At 40.6% G+C, this 19172-nt stretch overlaps 1 protein-coding gene across 3 annotated transcripts in view; it reads right to left on the bottom strand.

Annotated features, from left to right (window-relative positions):
• The window catches only part of PCNX1 (pecanex 1), a 79948-nt gene extending 61165 nt beyond the window's left edge, over positions 1 to 18783 (bottom strand). For 2 of the 3 annotated variants that reach the window (XM_065754710.1, XM_065754712.1), the window contains exons 1-5: positions 18447 to 18782; positions 10112 to 10320; positions 4101 to 4206; positions 1532 to 1577; positions 559 to 648 (exon numbers count right to left, since the gene is read on the bottom strand). In XM_065754710.1, the coding sequence (XP_065610782.1) occupies positions 559 to 648; positions 1532 to 1577; positions 4101 to 4206; positions 10112 to 10320; positions 18447 to 18599 (604 nt within the window). In that variant the 5' untranslated portion in view covers positions 18600 to 18782. Of the gene's footprint in view, positions 1 to 558; positions 649 to 1531; positions 1578 to 4100; positions 4207 to 10111; positions 10321 to 18446 lie in introns of all 3 variants that reach the window. The other variant, XM_065754709.1, reaches the window with a different exon arrangement.
• Positions 18784 to 19172: the final 389 nt, after the last annotated feature.

The following is a 19172-nucleotide window of genomic DNA, read 5'->3' as shown; positions in this document are numbered from 1 at the left end:
AAATGAAAAATGAAGTCTGAAACAAAACTGAACAACTGAAGAATGCAAGCTGGCATTTTCCTTACAGATAAGGAAAAAGCAACTACAGAACTGTGTTCGCTCAAGTAATGGAAGCTGGCCTTATTATGGAAAAAACATTCTGTGTAGGCTTGTTTACATTACAGAACGACACACCTATTTAGAAAACATCCTTCAGCTGTAATGGGAAGCAAAGCAAACTAGTCAACAATGAAGTCCATGAATTCCATGCCACTTTCAGTACAACGAACCATTTAAGAGACATACAAGCTAGCTATCTTTCAGCAGCAAAAAGACAGAACGCAGTAAATATTTATCACCTGCTGGAAAATGCCAGAACAGAACATGCAACCCAAGAATAAAGTTAGAAGGATTCAAGCTATGCATCCCAGGAACTTTAAGTAATTAAGAAATAGAGAGCTTCAAGATAAAAGTTTTTTAGATTCTATCAAGAAACTGAATGAATGCAGTAAGTCCATTTAGCAAAGGGTCATTGGTAACAAAATACCACGTTTAGCATGCAGGAAAAAGAAATTTTACCTTGTTCTTCACTCCCTTCTTTACATAGGCTAGAACTCTGTCCAAGACTTAAACTGATATCATCAGAGGTCTTGGCAGTGTCAGTATCTCCTGTAAACATTAAGACAGAAAGTACTAGTGCTCAAAACATTAACACACACATCTACATGCACTGAAGATTCCTCATCTGTCACAGAGCTTGTTACCCTTATTTCTTCATGAGAAGGCAGACAACACTAGTTGCAAGTGGCACAAGATTTGACCTTTTCCTTTCAAGGTATATATTGCCTACAAATTTAATTTTGTATCTAAGAATGTTTTCATTCAACTACACTGATCTCCCATGGAAAAACAGTAGGAGTATCTTAAACCCTATGAAAATGATTTTTTTTTTTATACAATGCACTTGATATACATACTTGAAAATTGCTTTTTGCAATGGTTGCCAATAAAAATGACAGATTGTAATTAAATATTAAAAATTGGCAAAGAAAAATAAAATGAAGGTAGAAAAAGATCAGTTTACTTATTATCAGCTTAATAAATACACAGAATAGCAACTTTCCATATCACAAATAATTTATCTTATTCTTTCAAAGTGGTTCTCTTAGCATCAAGTAAAAGTATTGCCTAAGTAACCAGAAATAATCAAGTCACTGAAACGCAGAACCAGAAGAGTCACTGGTCAGAACAGAACTCAAAAATCATAGGAGAAAGTCCACTCAAACCAGTCCCTTAGCTCAGCAATTAAATATATATATATATATCAGACATTGTACAGAAGATATAGCACAAGTTCCAAGATACACTCTCTGAATGCTTTAGACATATCACCTCCAGCTCTAAGGTGGATTTCCTCCAATTAGTAAATTATCTCACTAAAAAGTTTTGAAGATGAACAAGGTTGATAGTATTTGGAAACAACATTTTAAACTAATAAGGTTGCTTATTATGATTCCACAATGTAATTTTAAGAAGCAGCTGAAAATCTCACCTTTGATTGTTGCTGCTGTTCCCAGACGAGATAATCCAGATCCAACCTAGAAACAGGGAATTTCATAAAAAGCTGTAGGATTACAGGAATTAGCTAACTGAATTTTTTGTTACTGCAAAGCATGCTTTTTCTATACATCTAAGGGATGTTTTTAAGAGTACAAAAGCTTCCAACAATACCACAGCACTGTAAAGTCGTTTCTGCCTCAAAATATTTCTGCAAACAGATGACAAAGCATCTAATTATGCATTCAGCTACACTGCTATTACTTTATTTTATGGCCAACACACTTAAGCGCTTTCCTTCATTGATTTTAAAAACCACAGCTTCTAATCCGGACATTTTCCTTGAAAATACTTGGTGGGGAAAGCAAACTACTAATGTGGTGACACAGTAATAGCTCCTGTTGTAAAGCTGCATGTTCAGTGCAGTACCAATGGGTACCTAAAGTGCTTCAGGGAAACACCACATTAACATAAAAATTCCACTCAACAAATATCAAGCTAAATGCAGAAGCTGTTTGCTTTGGAAGAGATGCGTGCTTTCAGCTGGGTTAGTTCTGAGGTCTATCAGTGAATTGATTCAATGATTAGATAACCACAAGGACATCGCATGTTAGCACAGGGGAAGTGGCAGTAGCACACTTCCCCAAGGGTGACATGCTGAATAGGCTTAGATCAATTCAACCTAATCATTGGCATGGACTGTTGAAGCAGGTCCAGAGGAGACTACAAAGATGCTCAGAGGGCTGGAGCACCAGTCCTGCAAAGAAAGACTAAGGGAACTGGGGTTACTCATCTCAGAGAAAGCTACAGGGAGATTTCAGTCCAGCCTTCCAGTACAAACAAGATGAAGACTGACTTTTTATATGGCCTGAGAGTGAATGGGACAAAGGAAAATGATTTTAAACTAAGAGAGGGAGATTCTGGTTATATGATAAAAGGAAATTCCAACAGCTTTGCTATGCACAGTAAGAAAAAGCAAAGCTGGTTTAATTCGTTTTCTTCACTACACTGTCAAGCACACTCTTGTCAGACATCTTGCAATTTTTCACCTTTTCTTTTCCTCCTTCAGTAATATGCCCTCTCTTCAGATGCTGCAGCTGAATGCAAATGTGCCAGCATGGGAAAACTAAAAAGAACTCAGTTACTTACTGCACACTTACCCCTTTGATGCTGCAAATTCAATCACAGGTGACTAGCAAGCACTAATTTTTATCAGTAGTTTCAACTGCATTATTATGTCAGCATTAAAGTACACAGCAAAGAGCACAGAGCTTCTTCACATGCTTTAACATTACAACAGTTCAGCGTGGCAAATACTAAACAAAGGCCAGTCAAAGAAACAGAAGCCCTGGTCTATCACACTACTCCTACATGGACCATCACTTCCTATTCCTTTGAACACTACAGAAGCTACCTAGGCTGCATAACAAAGCATTATGCAGCAAACATCAACATAATATTGCACAATGTTATACACTGATAGCCCACAGAGCTAATCGGATAGACTTGCCATAATACCAAGACAAGGATTTCCCTTCCATCCAAAAATAGCTTCTGTATCCTTAACAGAATGCTGCAGTGCTCTCCGGCAACATAACCTTACAGCCCAGCCAGTCAGAACTATTTAACCCCTGACAAGTTGGTAAAAGAATGATGCCACAGCTTGGTAAGTGTCACAAGCTAATGAAAGGAACAGCACATGCAGCACAGTAGAAGTCAAATTCAGCAGACATAATAAAGGAACAGAACAGCTTCCCAGAGAAACTACAAAACAGAGTATACTGAAGCTGTATTACAATCTAAAAAAAGGCAAGTTATTCACCCCTTCCATCTGGAACATAGCAGTCCCTATTTACTGCCCTCCTCCTGTCCCTGCTGAGGTATCAAAACAGGAAAGATTCTGCAGAAGTAATCTAAAGATTAACTGTTTTATTATTTCTATTTCAACCATCTTAGCTTGCTTTGTACTCTGCATTTAAAAAAAAAGTGTTAATTTGCTAAAGTCTGAGGCACCAGGAATGATGAATTTCATGAAGTAATTTAGCATGACAAGAGATAGTAGTGGATACATCCTAAGAAGAGATAACAGAAGCTTCCTCAAAATTAATGCTACTGAAACTTACCAATCGAGTGTCTAAATGACACATATCAAACAGTTAGCTCGTGCTATGACTTCATAGTTGTATTCTGTCTAATAGCTCACTGGTACAAAAGGGACGACAAAAGCCCATGACAATAGGTCTTAGCATTTACCATGCTCTAAGCCACTTTCATTTCTTAAATCAGAAGAAAGCTAGCTGAGCAGAAATTGAATACTTCCCACTGGGACTGTAGTTTGCCTTGTAAAAGCCAGCTGTTCTTAGAACACAAGACAGGATGAGCAAGAACCAAACAGCTCATGCAATGCCATCCCAAACAAAGCAGTTAAATACAACAGGCAAGTAAGCTGCTCATCTTAGGACAGTCAAAAAAAAAGATACTAAAAAATAATAAAAATCAGCAACGACTAGTGGTCACAAAGCCAGCACTACTAAAGTAACAACTAGAACAGTTTTAATTCTCACCTGGTTGTTTGGATCTATTCCAGCATAAGAATTGCGTGAACTACAGCCAACAGGGGGAGTGGCTTCTCGTATGAACTCTGACATCTCAATTCCTCCACCAGGGTCACTAAAAGAAAGTAGTAAAATAATTAACCAACCAGTTAAACACATAAAATGTCTGTCTACACTGAGTCCAGGCTTAAAAGCATTTTCTCACTTTTCAAAATTCACAAGGTTAAACAAATCCCAGTACCTCAGACAAATACTGTACACGTGATGCAGAAAACTCAGGTGGAACATCCCATACACTAATAGAGAAGCTGCTTGCCTTGCAACTTCACCAGCCAGCACAAAGTGTGAAGAATTAGGAACCTGGAGGGATTTTGAAATGCTGGCATATTAAATCTTCTCTGTGAGTGAACGCAAATGTCTAACTTTTGGAACATCTGTCTGTTGAAACATACAGCAATCAACTGACAAAAAAAGCACTCAATAACAGTCTTCCTAAAAGCAGCGGAAGAACTCCATTTGAAGTCATTTGCTGTTATGAAGATCAAATGTTCTCCTTAAATTGTACCTAGGAGCAAAATTAAGCATGAGCTATCCAGGCCCTAAGGGACTTTGCTGTTGATTTGATGTCAGACTTAAGTAGATTACTCTGAAAGTAATGCCTCCTATTAATTTCCATGATATTTGGTAGTGAAAATACATAACTACACAATACTTCCTCAACACTGTCTCCACCATGAGCTATGCCTTTTCACCAGTAACAAACAAGACCATGCATGCCAGGCTCTGCATCAGTGGAGGCAACCCACTGTCATTTCTGCTGAAACATACCACCTACCGCCTCGCTGTGTTCACACCCCTATTTGATCTCCATAAATGTCCAGCAAGAGTTGATTAATGTCAACAGGTACAATTTTTCCACATGGAGGAATTTAATGCCACACCCTTGCTTCAGATGTACTTCCATGTCAGACACTGTTTTTATCAGACTGTCCCTCTGCTGCCATCTGTCACAGGGCAACAAAGCCTAATGGAACATTGTCAGGAAAGTTCAGCCTCTACAGCCATATTACCAACAGCCATCTCTGATGTTGTGGGCCAGTGTAAAAAAAATAGGAGGCATCACTTTTGGAGCAGCCCTCCTATCAGAGAAGAACTTCCATTCAGAAGCTTTATATGCTCTATTAACATGTATTTTAAGATGCAATACTCAAATACAAGCATTATAGTGTTCTAGTGATTAAACCATTCCAAGATTAAGAAATATTACTTTCAAAGTATGTTCTAGGTCAACACCATCCAACATAATTCACCATAATTCAGTTTATCAAAGGCAGACGTTTACAAAAGAAAAGTAGGCTGGGCTTGTGACAAGGCCACTCCAGTATTTTGCTGGAGAAATGACACATCCTCCTCCACTTGGAATGAAAGTAAAGATGTGTCAGTGCAATTCCCTCTGGAGAACAGGACAGAAATGGGCAGAAGTACAGCAGGTCTGTCTTTCTATGCAGCTAGCCCCATATAGTCAGACCAACAACTTTAAAAAAAACACAAAAAACCAAGAACATTAAAGTAGGATATTATAAGGAATCTAACCTGAAATATCATTTATACTATGCTATGATGTTTCAAGCTTCTCTAAGCTCTGAGAGAGATAAATCGCATTGCAGTTCAGCCTTAGGTAGTATTCTAAATCATACACGAGTCTCCTATCATGTACCTCTACAGTCTGAACATTCCTTCATCAAAGGGATAACAAAATAAAAGTGCCCGAAGTTAGGAAAATACTACTGAAATAAAAATAAGTCAGCTTAAGAGTCAATCACCATGAGTCAGCAGAACAATATGGTCCAACTTCAGCAATCTGGGGAGGTGCCATGATTTTGGTACAGCTCAGCAGTCTGACAAAAACATGTTCTATTTGCTTGTTGTTTACAAAGCTCTCTCTGACCTAATCTGAGCAATAATGATAAGGAAGAATCAGGTAGAAAAAAATAAATGCCGAGTTCAGCTTTTTTAATTTCCATTTGCTTTAGCCAACCATAGTATTCCCTACATAAACTTTTTTTTAGAATGCTTAAGGACATAATATAAGACTAAACTAAAAATCTTGATGTTTAAGTTCAGCATACATTCTGATGACAACTAGAGAAATAACAAATAATGCCTTTCACAAAAAGATGAAGTTCCTTTCTTGTTTAAATAATTTATTCAGAAACACTGCAAATGATTCAAGCACATTTTGTGAAATAGGAAGAGTAAGTCAACAGGAATTAGCTTTCACAGACAGATATGGGGAGGAGAGCCAGGACTGGGGAAGGAGGCAGTCTTGTTTAAAAATGAACCAGCAGATATGAGCATAAGCAACAATACAATCCAACAACTGTCTACATAGGGATGCTGTGTTTGGAGGTAGCACTCAAACCAATGGATTAACAAAAGCTACTAACAAAACAATAGAAGTGTCTGCAGGAACAAGCAGGAAGGACAGATATTCAGGCTTAACCACTGCATGCACACAAGATTCTAAATGTTCTTGTAGCCCAGATCCTTGGGCTACAAACAGTTGACTGCTGATAGTACAGTAGCCATTCGCTCCTGCTATGAAGTCCTACAACCAGTTTCTAACAGTTTGATAACTTCATACCCCAGAGCAAGTACTACACTTACCAGATTGCAAGTAACCAAACAAACTGAGTAGAGTGAGTAAATTACATCTAGCTACTTGCAACCAAGATCACAGAGGAGGCATCCACAACCTGCACATTTACTGTATGTAACTGTTAGCATGTCAGAGTCCAAATGAAAGCCTGAAGAGACTGCTAGCCTGACAGAATCCAGAAGTTTAATAACTGACTTAGGCTGATAAGCTAAAGAGGTCTGATGTTCAGCCAATGACTTTCAGAGAGAGTTTAGAACAGTTCTGACAACAGGACAAAGCAGAGGAAGAGTTTCATTCTTTATCTGTTGAACATCATCTTCTATCCATAGATTTTCTTTTTGCTTCTTTCCATCCTTCAGAGACACTAAATTGTTCTTGAAGTCCATATGATTCAGAAATATAGGAAGAACATCCTTCAGGAAGATGACAGCTTCTGGTCAGCTGAGTAAAGGGTTAAAAACTCTAACCATTAACCTCCTCACTTTACTAGTTTCTGCTGGTACTTAAGATAGCCCTGTAACAGGCCCAATTAAAGCCAGATTGGCCAGATTTGACCAGAAAAATGAGACCAGGCTAAAGCCAAAACTATTGCTCTTACAGGAGAAGCACCACAGCATGTACTGCAAATTCTAGAACAGAACAGTTTCAAGCATCAAGAGACTTTTTGTCAAGCTTGAAGTGGTAATTATTACTTTAAAAAAGCTAAACAACTCCAATAAGTCTGTCAGGCACAGAACTGCAAGAAGAAACTGTGTAAGTAAAGCAAGAATCATAGACACCCCAACATTCTAATTAAGTTTTCTTGCTCTACTTGTTTAAAGCAGACTGTACGTAATTCAAAGGCAACGAATTAAGAAACCACATTGTCCTGTTTTATTATAGCAAAGTACAAGCAAAATTCAGCTCCCCCACGTTGATGAGTGTTGAGAATAGCGTCACCCAGTTAATGATTTATCCTATTGTGAATCACAGTAGTCACTGACACAAGAAGGAAGTCATTCATATTTCCAAAAACAAGAATGCAAGTTAAATGTTTAAACTGATATCTTACAGACTTAGAGGATTAGGTGTTTGTATTCCAAGTATTTGTTTGTTTTAATGAAACCTCACAAGAGGTAAAGCATAACCAACACCACCATATCATGTAAGTATGAAGTCAGCAATTGCACGAGAAGTTAAACAAGACAGTTTTCATTCCTATATTTAAATTGCATAACCTTCTTTCAAAGGTATCAAGTCAAGAATTTCATATTTAAAGGAATGTAAGAAAGGAACAACCTAAGGAACACCAAAATCGGTCTTTTATTAATTATGCTGAAGTCTTATGAAAGATGAGATACCCTCAGTTTGATCCTATTCAGAAACTAATGTTAACGTAAGATACAAGAAGCCTATGGAAATCTACAAAACCCCTGATGCCCACTCTATGCTACAAGAACAGCATTAAAAGCTAAACAAAAACCTACATACGCATGCTCATCAGAAGAGATTTTCTATTACTCTTCTGATTTAACTTAATACACTAAAACCTTGCCCTGTATCTCCTCTACTGGTTTGAAAATTATCCCAGAGTTCTTGAGAGCCTCCAGGTATAGATTGGTATATACTGCACATCCCACTTAACAAGAATTAACACTGGAATTTCAGCACTGACCTTGTTCCCAGTTCTAGTCAAAGGACCCAAAACTGGGAACAAGGATCATATAAAAGTAAATGAAACTTCAGTTGACAACCAGGATATGTCATCAAAACTAACCTCAGCATCTGAGCTCACAAACATTTATAACATAGTAAATCAGCTCACATCAACTGGTCCTCAGAAAAAACAGAACTTCTGAAACATCCATAAGTAATTCACGATACCTTTACAAAGAAGTCCTTGCCAAGCTCTGGCAACTCCTGTGTAAGCAAAAGCTACATGGCTTAGAAACAAAATGGAGGAAAAAAAATATAAGGATCACATCTAAAACATACATTAGCAAAACTGCATTTAAACAGAACAGACCACTAGCTCACTTTCATGAATTTTATTATGCAGGATAGGTGCTAGTATACATTTAGGGTCACACTGTGCCAAAGCAGATGAACACAGCTTTAGAAAGAAGTGTGGTGACCTAAATGGAGTTACAATTAAAATCAGCAGGTTCAATTACCAAACACTGAATGGAAAAACAGTCAGGTTATAAAAGATTGATACAAGAAGTTACTGTATACCAACTTTAAAGGAAATAAAGATAGATTTTGCTAATAATAAGCCGAGCACTGATGCAGAAGAACTTAAGACTCATGCCATGGAAGCTACTCCATATGCACAAGGAAGTCCTTTCAATTCTATCCTAAACGTTTAAATACATCAACTTCCCTTACGCATCCTTACACACTGAGGAAAAAGCTGATTTTGATTACAACTCCTTATAGCACGTGCCTCCATTTAAAAGGATCAGGATTTTGTGTTGTGTTGGTCTTTTTTGTTTCTTTTTAAAAACTAAAGAAGTACAGTAGGACAGTATACTAATTCCCTCACTCTGAAAGCAATTCATGGATAACAGTACCAGAAATGCAAAGGAAAGAGAAAGGTCCTTAAAAAGCTAACAATTCAAGACTGATTTATTCCATGCAGTATAACTCTTAAGAGGTTCTCCGTTACGTGGAGTTTGGCAGTGGCATTGATAACAGAGCTCACAACACATACTGAGTACAAACAGTCTGATTGGGATGGCCTTGTTGATAAGTAATCTTTTGCTCTTTTTTTCTTCTGCATAGCCTGATCAGAGAAGGGAAATATCTTCTGATGATGGCAAAAGCAAAGATCTGTTGAAAGTACTAATTTCCTGTTGACAGTACTTGAGAATCCTCACCTTCATCCCTAAGCTGAACAACTTCAGAATTCCAAGTTCACAGGAAGTGCTCTCCTGAAAAAAGCCTACAACTAGTGTGAAGTACTGTATGTGACCTGCTCTTGCAAAACTAAGCAAACTAAGTTCAGATTAGACACTTCTTTCATCACTAAAGATGAAGTAGTATTTGACAGCTAGATTTTTAAAACCAAGTTGACTGCTGAAATAAGATTATTCGTTCTGGATGTGTTCATTAAGTATTTAGCAACCTTAAGAGCACGTATTTTCCACATTGTTGTCTCAGCGCTTACAACATCTTCCAACTCTTAAAGAATCAGAAAGTTGACAATTTCAAACCTAAAATGTAAAAGGATTTTATATATTAGACTTAATCAGTCTTTCCAAAATCACAGACGTCTGCATCCATATTCTCAAGTGTTTATTTCATCCATCATTCCAGTTACATGTCTGATAGAGAGAGAACTTCATTTCCAGCAGTAGACAAGCATTGAGAGAAACCTTACCTGGGTCCATTGCTGTCTTTCCTTTTGGCTGAAACACCGCTTTGTTCTGTTTTTGCACCCCTGTCCATACGCTCATTGGCATTCCTCTCCACAATTTCTCCCTCATCCAGTGCCCTGTGCAAACGGTAGTTCACCATCTTCAAAACGATAAAGAGTGCTGCTATTACTGGGCAGTAGACAGCTACTATCATCATGGAAGAAGGAAGGGCCTTTCAAAGGAAAACAGAAACGTTAGTGAACATGAGGTCCAACATTCATAAGAAGCACACACACAGCTACCCACAGTTTGACAATTTGCCTCATCCTGAGGATACTAACCTTTGTTTTAAGCAAGATATAAAAAGCCATACACACCATACAGTCTAAACCTTGAATGGAGATTATTAGAAGTCCAGTAAGATTAAAAAAAAAACAAAAAAAAAACATCGACTACAAAGTACCAAAGCAGCACAGCAGCATGCTAAGTAAACCTACCACTTAAGTTTGAAAAACAAATTTAACTTACTCTTTTCTTTCCAGGCTTTTGGAATGTAATACTTAAACTAGGAGACTTACTAGCATGACTTGTACGTCAGAGTATTTATTCAAACTTGGGATTATTTATGCCAGACCGCTACATGCCCATGGAGAGACAGCTAATGGAGATTTTTTTTAAGATAATTTTTCAGTTGTGACAGAGGTGAACAAAAGCCTAAAGAAAAGCCTCAGCTCTAAATTCAACTTCTGAAACTCCACTCCAAACTAAGATGCCACATCCAGCTTTTGCCAAGACTCATGAGCCTTTTACAAAGCAGTCATTTCAGCAACAGATATTAAGTGAAGTCTGATAGCTGTTGAAGAGAAGGGTACAGAGTACTAGTCAAACCTCCACCTCAAGACTTTAGCCTCATTCACCTTTTACTTGCATCTATACTAAACAAAATGAGATATTAACTCTCAGCGTTCAGCCACAAATACATCGCTTCCATGATCAAAACAAGAAGCTGTATACTCCAATATCGTTACATCATTGCCTTTGACCCAACTGATGGTACAGTTCGTTTACAATTTGATATCAGTCAGAAGTATATATACAGACATTTGACAATCAGAATTAAACAATGTTTGTGCTAAGTAACAAATGCTAACTCAATAGACGAGAAGATTAAGTGAACTGCCTTTTTAGGTTTCCTATTGTAAGGCTAATTCCAGCTTGTTTCATACACCTAGTCCCTCTCATTTTACAAACATTAGCAACAGAGGCATCCTCACAGCAATCCAAGCCGCACGCATATCTTGCAGGAGAATAGGACAGAAAGTCCTCTATATTCTTTTACAAAGCTACCTTTAGGCATTTTAAAAAGAGATCTGACTAAAACATTAAGATTCCTACATATTTAAAAGAATATTTGTCCTGAAAGAGCCATGAGTAATTTGAGCTATGACTTAAGCAAAAACACTGTTTGAATAGATTGCTGAATACAAAACAATGTACTAACAAAGGGGAATAAAACAAACATTTCTTAATATTGCATCAATTGTTAATTTCACTGGAAAACCAATCCCTAGGCTGGCTTTTCATATTCTGTCAGGAAGCAAAAACAATCAAGCAATACAACATTACTCACACCAAACATGTAAATATTTGAGTCTAGAACCAATTAGGAGAGAGGTTACTTATTATGATTTCTTCCTTCAAGAGCTCCAGTTTAACCTACATCACATCCTCAAAAACAAGACTAAATCTAATATGCTGCTTGAAGTAGGACAGGCAAAGTTGGGGCATGTTAACTTAGATTTTGCCAGCCATCTTTCATGTTCAGCTGGGCAAGACTAACGGACAGGGAAAGATTCACTTCACAAGTATTACTTCAGAGAAGAAAGAGGAAACAATTTTAAATACAGCACCAACAATCAAACAGGAGTCACAATGGTAATGACATCCATAACCCTGGAGCAACACAAAGGTTTCCTCAAAAAAATGCAATGCTTCTGAGAACTTTAAGGGCCACTAGTTTCCTGCAGGCACAGGCAAGCCCATTAACTCCAGCAAAATGTTTAGGCTTCCTGTACACGCTAAACAGTCTGCTATCAAATCACAAACAGGAGTTCAATAGGCCTGTCCTTTACAAGTACCCAGTGTTCTGAAGCCATTACTGCAGTCAGCTTAACACTAAACAGCAGAAGTATAGACATGTCTTTCATGGACTAACGCCATCTGGAGAGCTCTTCAGTTTCTCCCCTCCATCCATCAGCAACAAAGTCACACACTGCATCCAATTTACCCTGTGGAATGCAAAATCTACATGTCCTGTTGGGCAGAGGGAAGCACTGAGAATGAGTTAGAAAAAAAACAGAAAACAAACATAACTTGAATTAAGCCCAACAGAGAATTAAAGGGTACATTCTTTTCCCTCTCACATCCCATTTCTACAGGATTGCAGAGGGCTAGGATTAATGCAACGAACTGATATTTTTCATTATTCATATTTATTCACACTTGCTCCTCTCTGGATAGAATGTATATTTTGGGAATAGAAGAAATTTGAGCACGTCCAGCACACTCTACTATATGATCATACTTTAAATTAAGGTCTTACACTGTGGTACGCAGTACTACCCACAGTGCCAGCAATTCATCTACATTCCAGCCTCAAGAAATACGGTGAATTCAAGCCAACTTAAACCACTGGTGCCTCCTCCATTCTACTTTGCCAAAACTTGGAAACATTCAGCCTCTGTGCGGGGTCTTTTCTCCAAGAGCCAAAAAAAGTTAGAGTAAACTTACCCTGATACAATCAATAATATAAGATGGACATCAGGAATAACTTCTTCATGGAGATGGTGGTCAAGCACTAGGAGAAGCTGCCCAAGGAAGCAGGAGACACCAACCCTGGAGGTATTCAAGAGATGCTTGGATGTGGCATTAAGGGACATGGGTTAGCTATGGCCCTTGGTAGGTCAGGCTGACAGCTGACTTGATACTGAAGGCCTTTTCTGACTTAAATGATGCTGTGATTCTACTTTGAGTTGCTCTTGACGTTTTAACACATTTCAGGAGACTGAGTAACTGAGTATCCTATACAATACCATCTTCGAGATTATAAAAGAAATGCTCAGGTCCTACAAATGCGCAGCTAAGTCTCATTTCAGTTTTCACAAGTAAGAAAGCACCACTTTTACTAGGCACAGTCAAAAACCTTGTTAGAGCTTGTTCACAGACTGGTTATAAATCTGTAACTGCACCAGCATTCCAGAGAATTTCTCATTTTACTGCACATCCCTATGGCCACTTCCATTAGCACCAAAAGAAAGAGCACACTCACAACTGAAGCTCTCATAGGAGAGAAGAAAGAGCTAGACATGACCATACAAACCTGCATGCTTTAATTACATTCTGTTGAAAACATCAGTCACCCAATGTTTGAACAAGTCAAATAAATAATTAGACAAACTCCAAGGTAGAAGTATTTCCCCATATCTCAAAGGGAAGTCGTGTAGCATTATAAAAAGCTCAAGGAGGAAAGCAATGGAAGATACAAACTTCCTACCGTGTTCCCCTTTGAAGTCACTTCCAAAACATATACCTTACAAAACAACACAAAGATATCTATGTGGACGGATCTCAAATTAATCAGACCTTTTGAGCCTGGCTATCTCTTCCTCACTTTTCTTCTATATAATAAAAACTATATACAGATAAAGAACCACACTCAGAATTTACTCTGAAGAACACTTATTCAAGACTCTTGAACTCAAACCACAGATCTGCTGTGCTATCAGCTCATTATTGGTGGAAAGTACTGAAATACTGTCTGTTGCGTAGGACAGAACCATGAGCTCCTATAACCAGCTGGACCAGTAGAAACTGCTTAACTGACAACCAATAGTTTACTAATGCAGTTTCCTAAAACACTAGGGCATCAAGCAAGTGGGGTTATAAAAGAAGAATAAGTAAGTAGTGAACAAAGTGAAGATAAAGGAATGCAGTTATGCTGTTTCTGCTAACTACTGGCTGCAAGGCCATCTCAGCTTTATCACAGCACTCCCTTTGTGAAAGAGAGGGTAGGAAACACTTAAGCACTCCTAAATTCCAGCCATCGACCTAGAAAAGTAAAGAATCAAAGAATCATCAAGGTGGCAAAATACCTCTAAGATCACCCAGTCCAACCATCTACCTATGCCAATATTTCCCACTAAACCACATCCCTCAGTACAACATTTAAATGTTTCTTGAACACCTCTAAGGCTGTTGACTCCACCACCTCCCTGAGCAGCACATTCCAGTGCCTGACCACTCTTTCAGAGAAGTATTTCCTAACATCCAACCCAAATCCCCCCGGCACAACTTGAGGCCATTCCCTCTAGTCCTATTGCTAGTTACACGGCAGAAGAGGTCGACTCCCACCTCACCAGAACCTCCTGGAAGGGTAATGGTAGAGAGCGATAAGGTCACCCCTTAGCTTCCTCTTCCCCAGACCGAACAATCTAGTGGTCTTAGAAACCTCAGACCATCAGTTATGGGACTTAAAAATATTCCCACTTAAACTACAAAGATGTCTGTATCTTGAGTCAGCATTTCAAATACAAAAGCACTAGGAACAAGAGAAAATTTCATATCATCATAGGTTGTGCTGCACATTTATGAAGAATTAAAGATACTTTCACAGATCTCTGCAAAGCACTAGAGCTTTAGCTAGACATTACAAATATAACAAAGTTCTCCAATTATTATCAAAAGAGAGGTGTTAGCTATTAAGGACATTCATAGCAAAGTTTTTCAATCCAGATCAGATTTTATGTCCTTACATAAAAGTGATGTCAACCAACCTTTCATTCAGCAGTAACAGTTGCCTTGTGAAACACTGAGTCCAAGTATACTGAAGTCAGTTTCTTATAAACACAATCATACTGGAGAAGAAAGACTATCCATGAACAGCAAGTCTAGTTCTGTCACCATTGTTTGTTAACAGCCAAGGCCCTTAATAACTGCTTGTATCTGGAAGCACATTCAGCTACGAGTCACACAGTATTTTGACTAAAGCCTCAAGTGTAAAAATGAAACCTCTTGTAGACGAAAAACTACCTGTAGCTTAAAGCAACATGAGAAAAGTGGGCTCTCATCACACATTTAAGTACTTAAATTCTGTTTAAGAAACAGTATCCATCTCAGAAACTTCTCCAAAAAAGACTTTCACACGAAGTTATATATTTATGACCCACTTCTGTAACCATGTACACAAGTCAGGAAATCAAATGCCTATTAAGTGAACTGTTGTGTAAGTGAGTTTGACTTTGACAGACAAGCTCCATAGGTATGAGCTCATCACCCCAAGCAAGGTACAGTCCTGGCTCCTCTTCAGTCACTGGCAAAGTTCCCCGGGTGCCAGAGCCAAGGCTTCCTTCCCTTCTGCGCATGTGGTGGGGCTGAAGCAGCATTCCAACAGGGGGAAGTGCCTTGGCAGCCTCCTCGCTTCCCCTCCTCCTTGCAACAGTGATGCACAGCACTAGCCTCTGGATTTAGGGTATCTTTCTTCCAACTCCACCACTATATTTTGCAATCCAGTTGTACAGTTTCCTCGTGTCGTAGCATATTTGCTTCTCTCCTAGCTTGAGTTTTGGATTAGACTAAGAAAAGATTGGCTCTTCGGACAGATATGCAGAACAAGCACAGTTGAGCCTGTTACTCAATACAACTATCAAAACAGGATAGAATCAGCTACTCTAGAAAGCAATATTTTTGCCTGCATGCTGCCAAGCCACAGTACACATCTAAGCAGCTTCACTTAGGCATACATTTCTCCTCAATCCCTTTGTTATCTACAGTTTCCTTCCAAACAGGCTATGCGTACAAATACATATGAGAAAGACAAGTATCTTCATCTGCAGTATAGATACTTGCATGCACGCATCTGTGTCCTCCACTAGTGATGCAGATCCTACACTTTCACATGCCCATTCTCAGATGGCAGACAGATCAGGGAGCAAGGAAGGAAGGGAAGCTGAATTAGACTGCTAATTCCCCCAGATGGTTTGCACCATGCACTACATGCATCAACCCTACCAGCAGGAGCATACATGTGCCAAATAATACATACATGATACAATTCCCTCACAAAAACCACTACTAGATTCTATGCTGAAGACACAGGATACAGAGGGGAAAAAAAAAAGATCAGCAATGCCTGGTGCAATAAACCAAAATCTTTAAGCAGTAAGTACATGTGAATTACCATATCCTAAAGAGATAGCTTCCCATATTTGTTTGAAATTGGATACTTGGAAAAAAAGTTATCAGCTTACTGTAAGATTCATTTAGCTTTGAGAACCAGCCACAGGTCAAGTTTTTTTACTGCCTTTTGTTACTTCAAAATGATGTAAATACCTACACTTACCCTAATGTATCAAATCAGGACTATGATCTTGGAATTTCTTACACGTGAAAGCTCCATACGTAACGTAAAACCAACCAGCATTTTTAATCTTTATGTATATTTTTAGATGCTAATGGACATCTGCCAGCAACATTTGGTACTACCTTAGAAACTCCCTCCTATAAACCAGTAAGCCACACTCAGAATTCAAATTACTGTTACCTAAGACTTCTTAGTGAGTTCTGCTTATTTATCTATGTCCTACAGCCACGCAACATTTACGCCTTTTTCATCTGGAAAGAGTTAAGAGATGCTAAAGAACTAAGATGACCATCACAGTTCCGCCTGTTTAGTTTATGTCTAGACAACACTTAAACTGCACAGGGTGGAAAAAGGGAAAACAGCCAAATATGATTCAATCTGCTTCAACTTGTGACTAATCTCCCTACTTATTCTCAGGGAAGTTGGCACTTGTTGCATCTTTAACTTGTCCTGAGATATGAAGCAAAAGAACTTCTCTGACCTCAACGAAACCTGATGCAGCTTGCTTTTGCCCATCTTCTCCCTTTACACAAGAAACACATTCAAGGAACACTGAAGTTATCCTATAGCACAGGCAAGTGAAGCTTAACTGCTACTTCAAGATCAGCAGGAGATTCAATATAAGTTCAGACTGATCAGCCAGCAGAGTTATGTACAGTAAAAATCATGCACCCCCAACAAGGCCTCTGTGTGAGCAGCATATAGCTCACCTTTATGCACAGCCTTCTCAGCAAGGGAGTGCTAATCAAATCAACTATTCTATCAAAATAGAAGAGTGCTATTTCTGAAGAAGAGCTGGATTTGGGACAAAAAAGGACCCTCTTCTTCCCATCTGAAGAAGTTCCCAGTTTTTATTGAGAGTGGATCAGCTTAGTACAAGTTCCATCTAGCTGTTGTCACGTTAGTTTTAAAAGAAGTCTGCCTCAGCCTGCAGTTTCCTTGCCAGCAGTATAAGGTTTTCAAACAAAAAGCCTTGGAGCTACCGTTTCCAACACAGAAACACAAATTAAGAACTAAGCACTGAGGGCTGTGAATCTCTTCCACAGCAGCTGTTTCTTAGTATGAAGTACCTCACATCACAATTTTACAAATTGCTTTTTAACCAAGTAAATGCCTGACCTAAGAGCACTACATTTTGACAGCTGCATTCACACAGAATCTCTTCTCCAAGATTTCATTCACTAACTCACAATTTTTTCACAAGGCACTTTCTTCTTCAGTTGTCAAGAGCATTCAGACTTGGCAGACTTGCAAATTGGAAGACTGGACACAGCACACTTAGAATGATCACACTGTTCCACTTGGGAAATCTGAAGCAAAATATTTATACTCCATAAACTGCATACAACTTCGATGGAAAGACAAGCACTGGCCACCAGGAAACTGTCTCCTTCTCTCACAATTGATCGTACCTTCGCTGCATCTGTTCCAAGTCCAAATGTCAAGGGAACACCTGGGTTTAAAGGTCAATGTGCTTTTTTTAATAGCGCCGATTGAAGCACCTGATATGTTCAACATGGATTCTCCCAAGCTGGCATTCTGAAGTTCGTATACAAGCAAACTGACGAAGGAACTTTTCACCACAGTCCAGAGACAGCACACCAGCCAGCACACCGTGCTACGCCTCGATGAACTTTTACATAATGGACCCCGAAGGCCCTCTCTTCCTGCTATCGAAAGCGATAGAACCGTCAGCCGCAAATCCCGCTTCCACCCGAGAGCTCGCGCAGCCATCGGGGCGCACGGCGGCTGCGGGGAGGGCGGCACGGCGGGCAGGGGGCGCGCGTGCGGCGGCCCCGCGGTCCTTCCCGGCCCCCCCCCCACTCCCCCGTTGCCGTCCCCCCCCCTTCCCCCCCGCCGCTCTCAGCGCCCGCCCCCCCCGCCGCGCCCGCCCGCCCCGAGGCCCAGGGGGCCCCGCTCCCGCGGCGGCCCGCGCTCACCATGTAGAGGGTGAAGGGGAAGCCGAGCAGGAAGAGCCACAGGTAGAGGTGCAGCGCGTTGACCCCGGCGCCCTGGTGCGGGTCCTGGTACCAGCCGCCGCTCAGCGCCGCCCACACGCCCTGGCGCAGGATCTGCAGCACCTGGGAGCCCATGGCGGCCCCGCTCCGCCGAGCCGGCCCCGCTCTATCCGCCCTGGGAGCCCGGGCAGAACCGCGCACCGCCCGCGCTCCGCGACAGCCCGCACGGCCGCAACCGCAACCGATGCCGCCGCCGCCTCCCCAGCAACGCCGCCGCCATCTTATGTCCGGGCCCCGGGCCGGCCGCCCGCCCCCGCGCCGCCGATAGACCGGCAGCCTTTGCGGCAGGGGACGCCTACCCCGCGCGTTGTCGCCGGGGAGGGACGACGCCACGGGGGCGGGGGCGAGCAATACTGCGCCTGTGCGCGGCCGGTCGGCCGCCTTCATCCCCACCTGGGCGGCCGCAGCGCCCCCTGGCGGTGTGGAGGAGGGCGGCGCTGCGGCCGTTAACGCTGCGGCCGTTAACGCTGCGGCCGTTATCGCGGCGCTCAAACCTCAACCGCAGGGACCCGCTGCGGGCGGCGGCTTCACTGGGCTCCGCGGGCGTGACAGAGCTCGGGACCCCTCTCCGGCTCGGCCCCTTGGCGACTCGCAGGGCTTCTGCGTTGTCCCTCCATTTTCTAGAGCTGCAGCCACTCGGGGCTTTTC

This window comes from Cyrtonyx montezumae, unplaced genomic scaffold (assembly GCF_038088225.1).
Source record: "Cyrtonyx montezumae isolate F1298 unplaced genomic scaffold, pur_monq_1.0 scaffold_10, whole genome shotgun sequence".
Classification (NCBI taxonomy): Eukaryota; Metazoa; Chordata; class Aves; order Galliformes; family Odontophoridae; genus Cyrtonyx; species Cyrtonyx montezumae.
The sequence above is the reverse complement of the archived record's forward strand: the minus strand, read 5'-3'. Positions and strand labels throughout refer to the sequence as shown.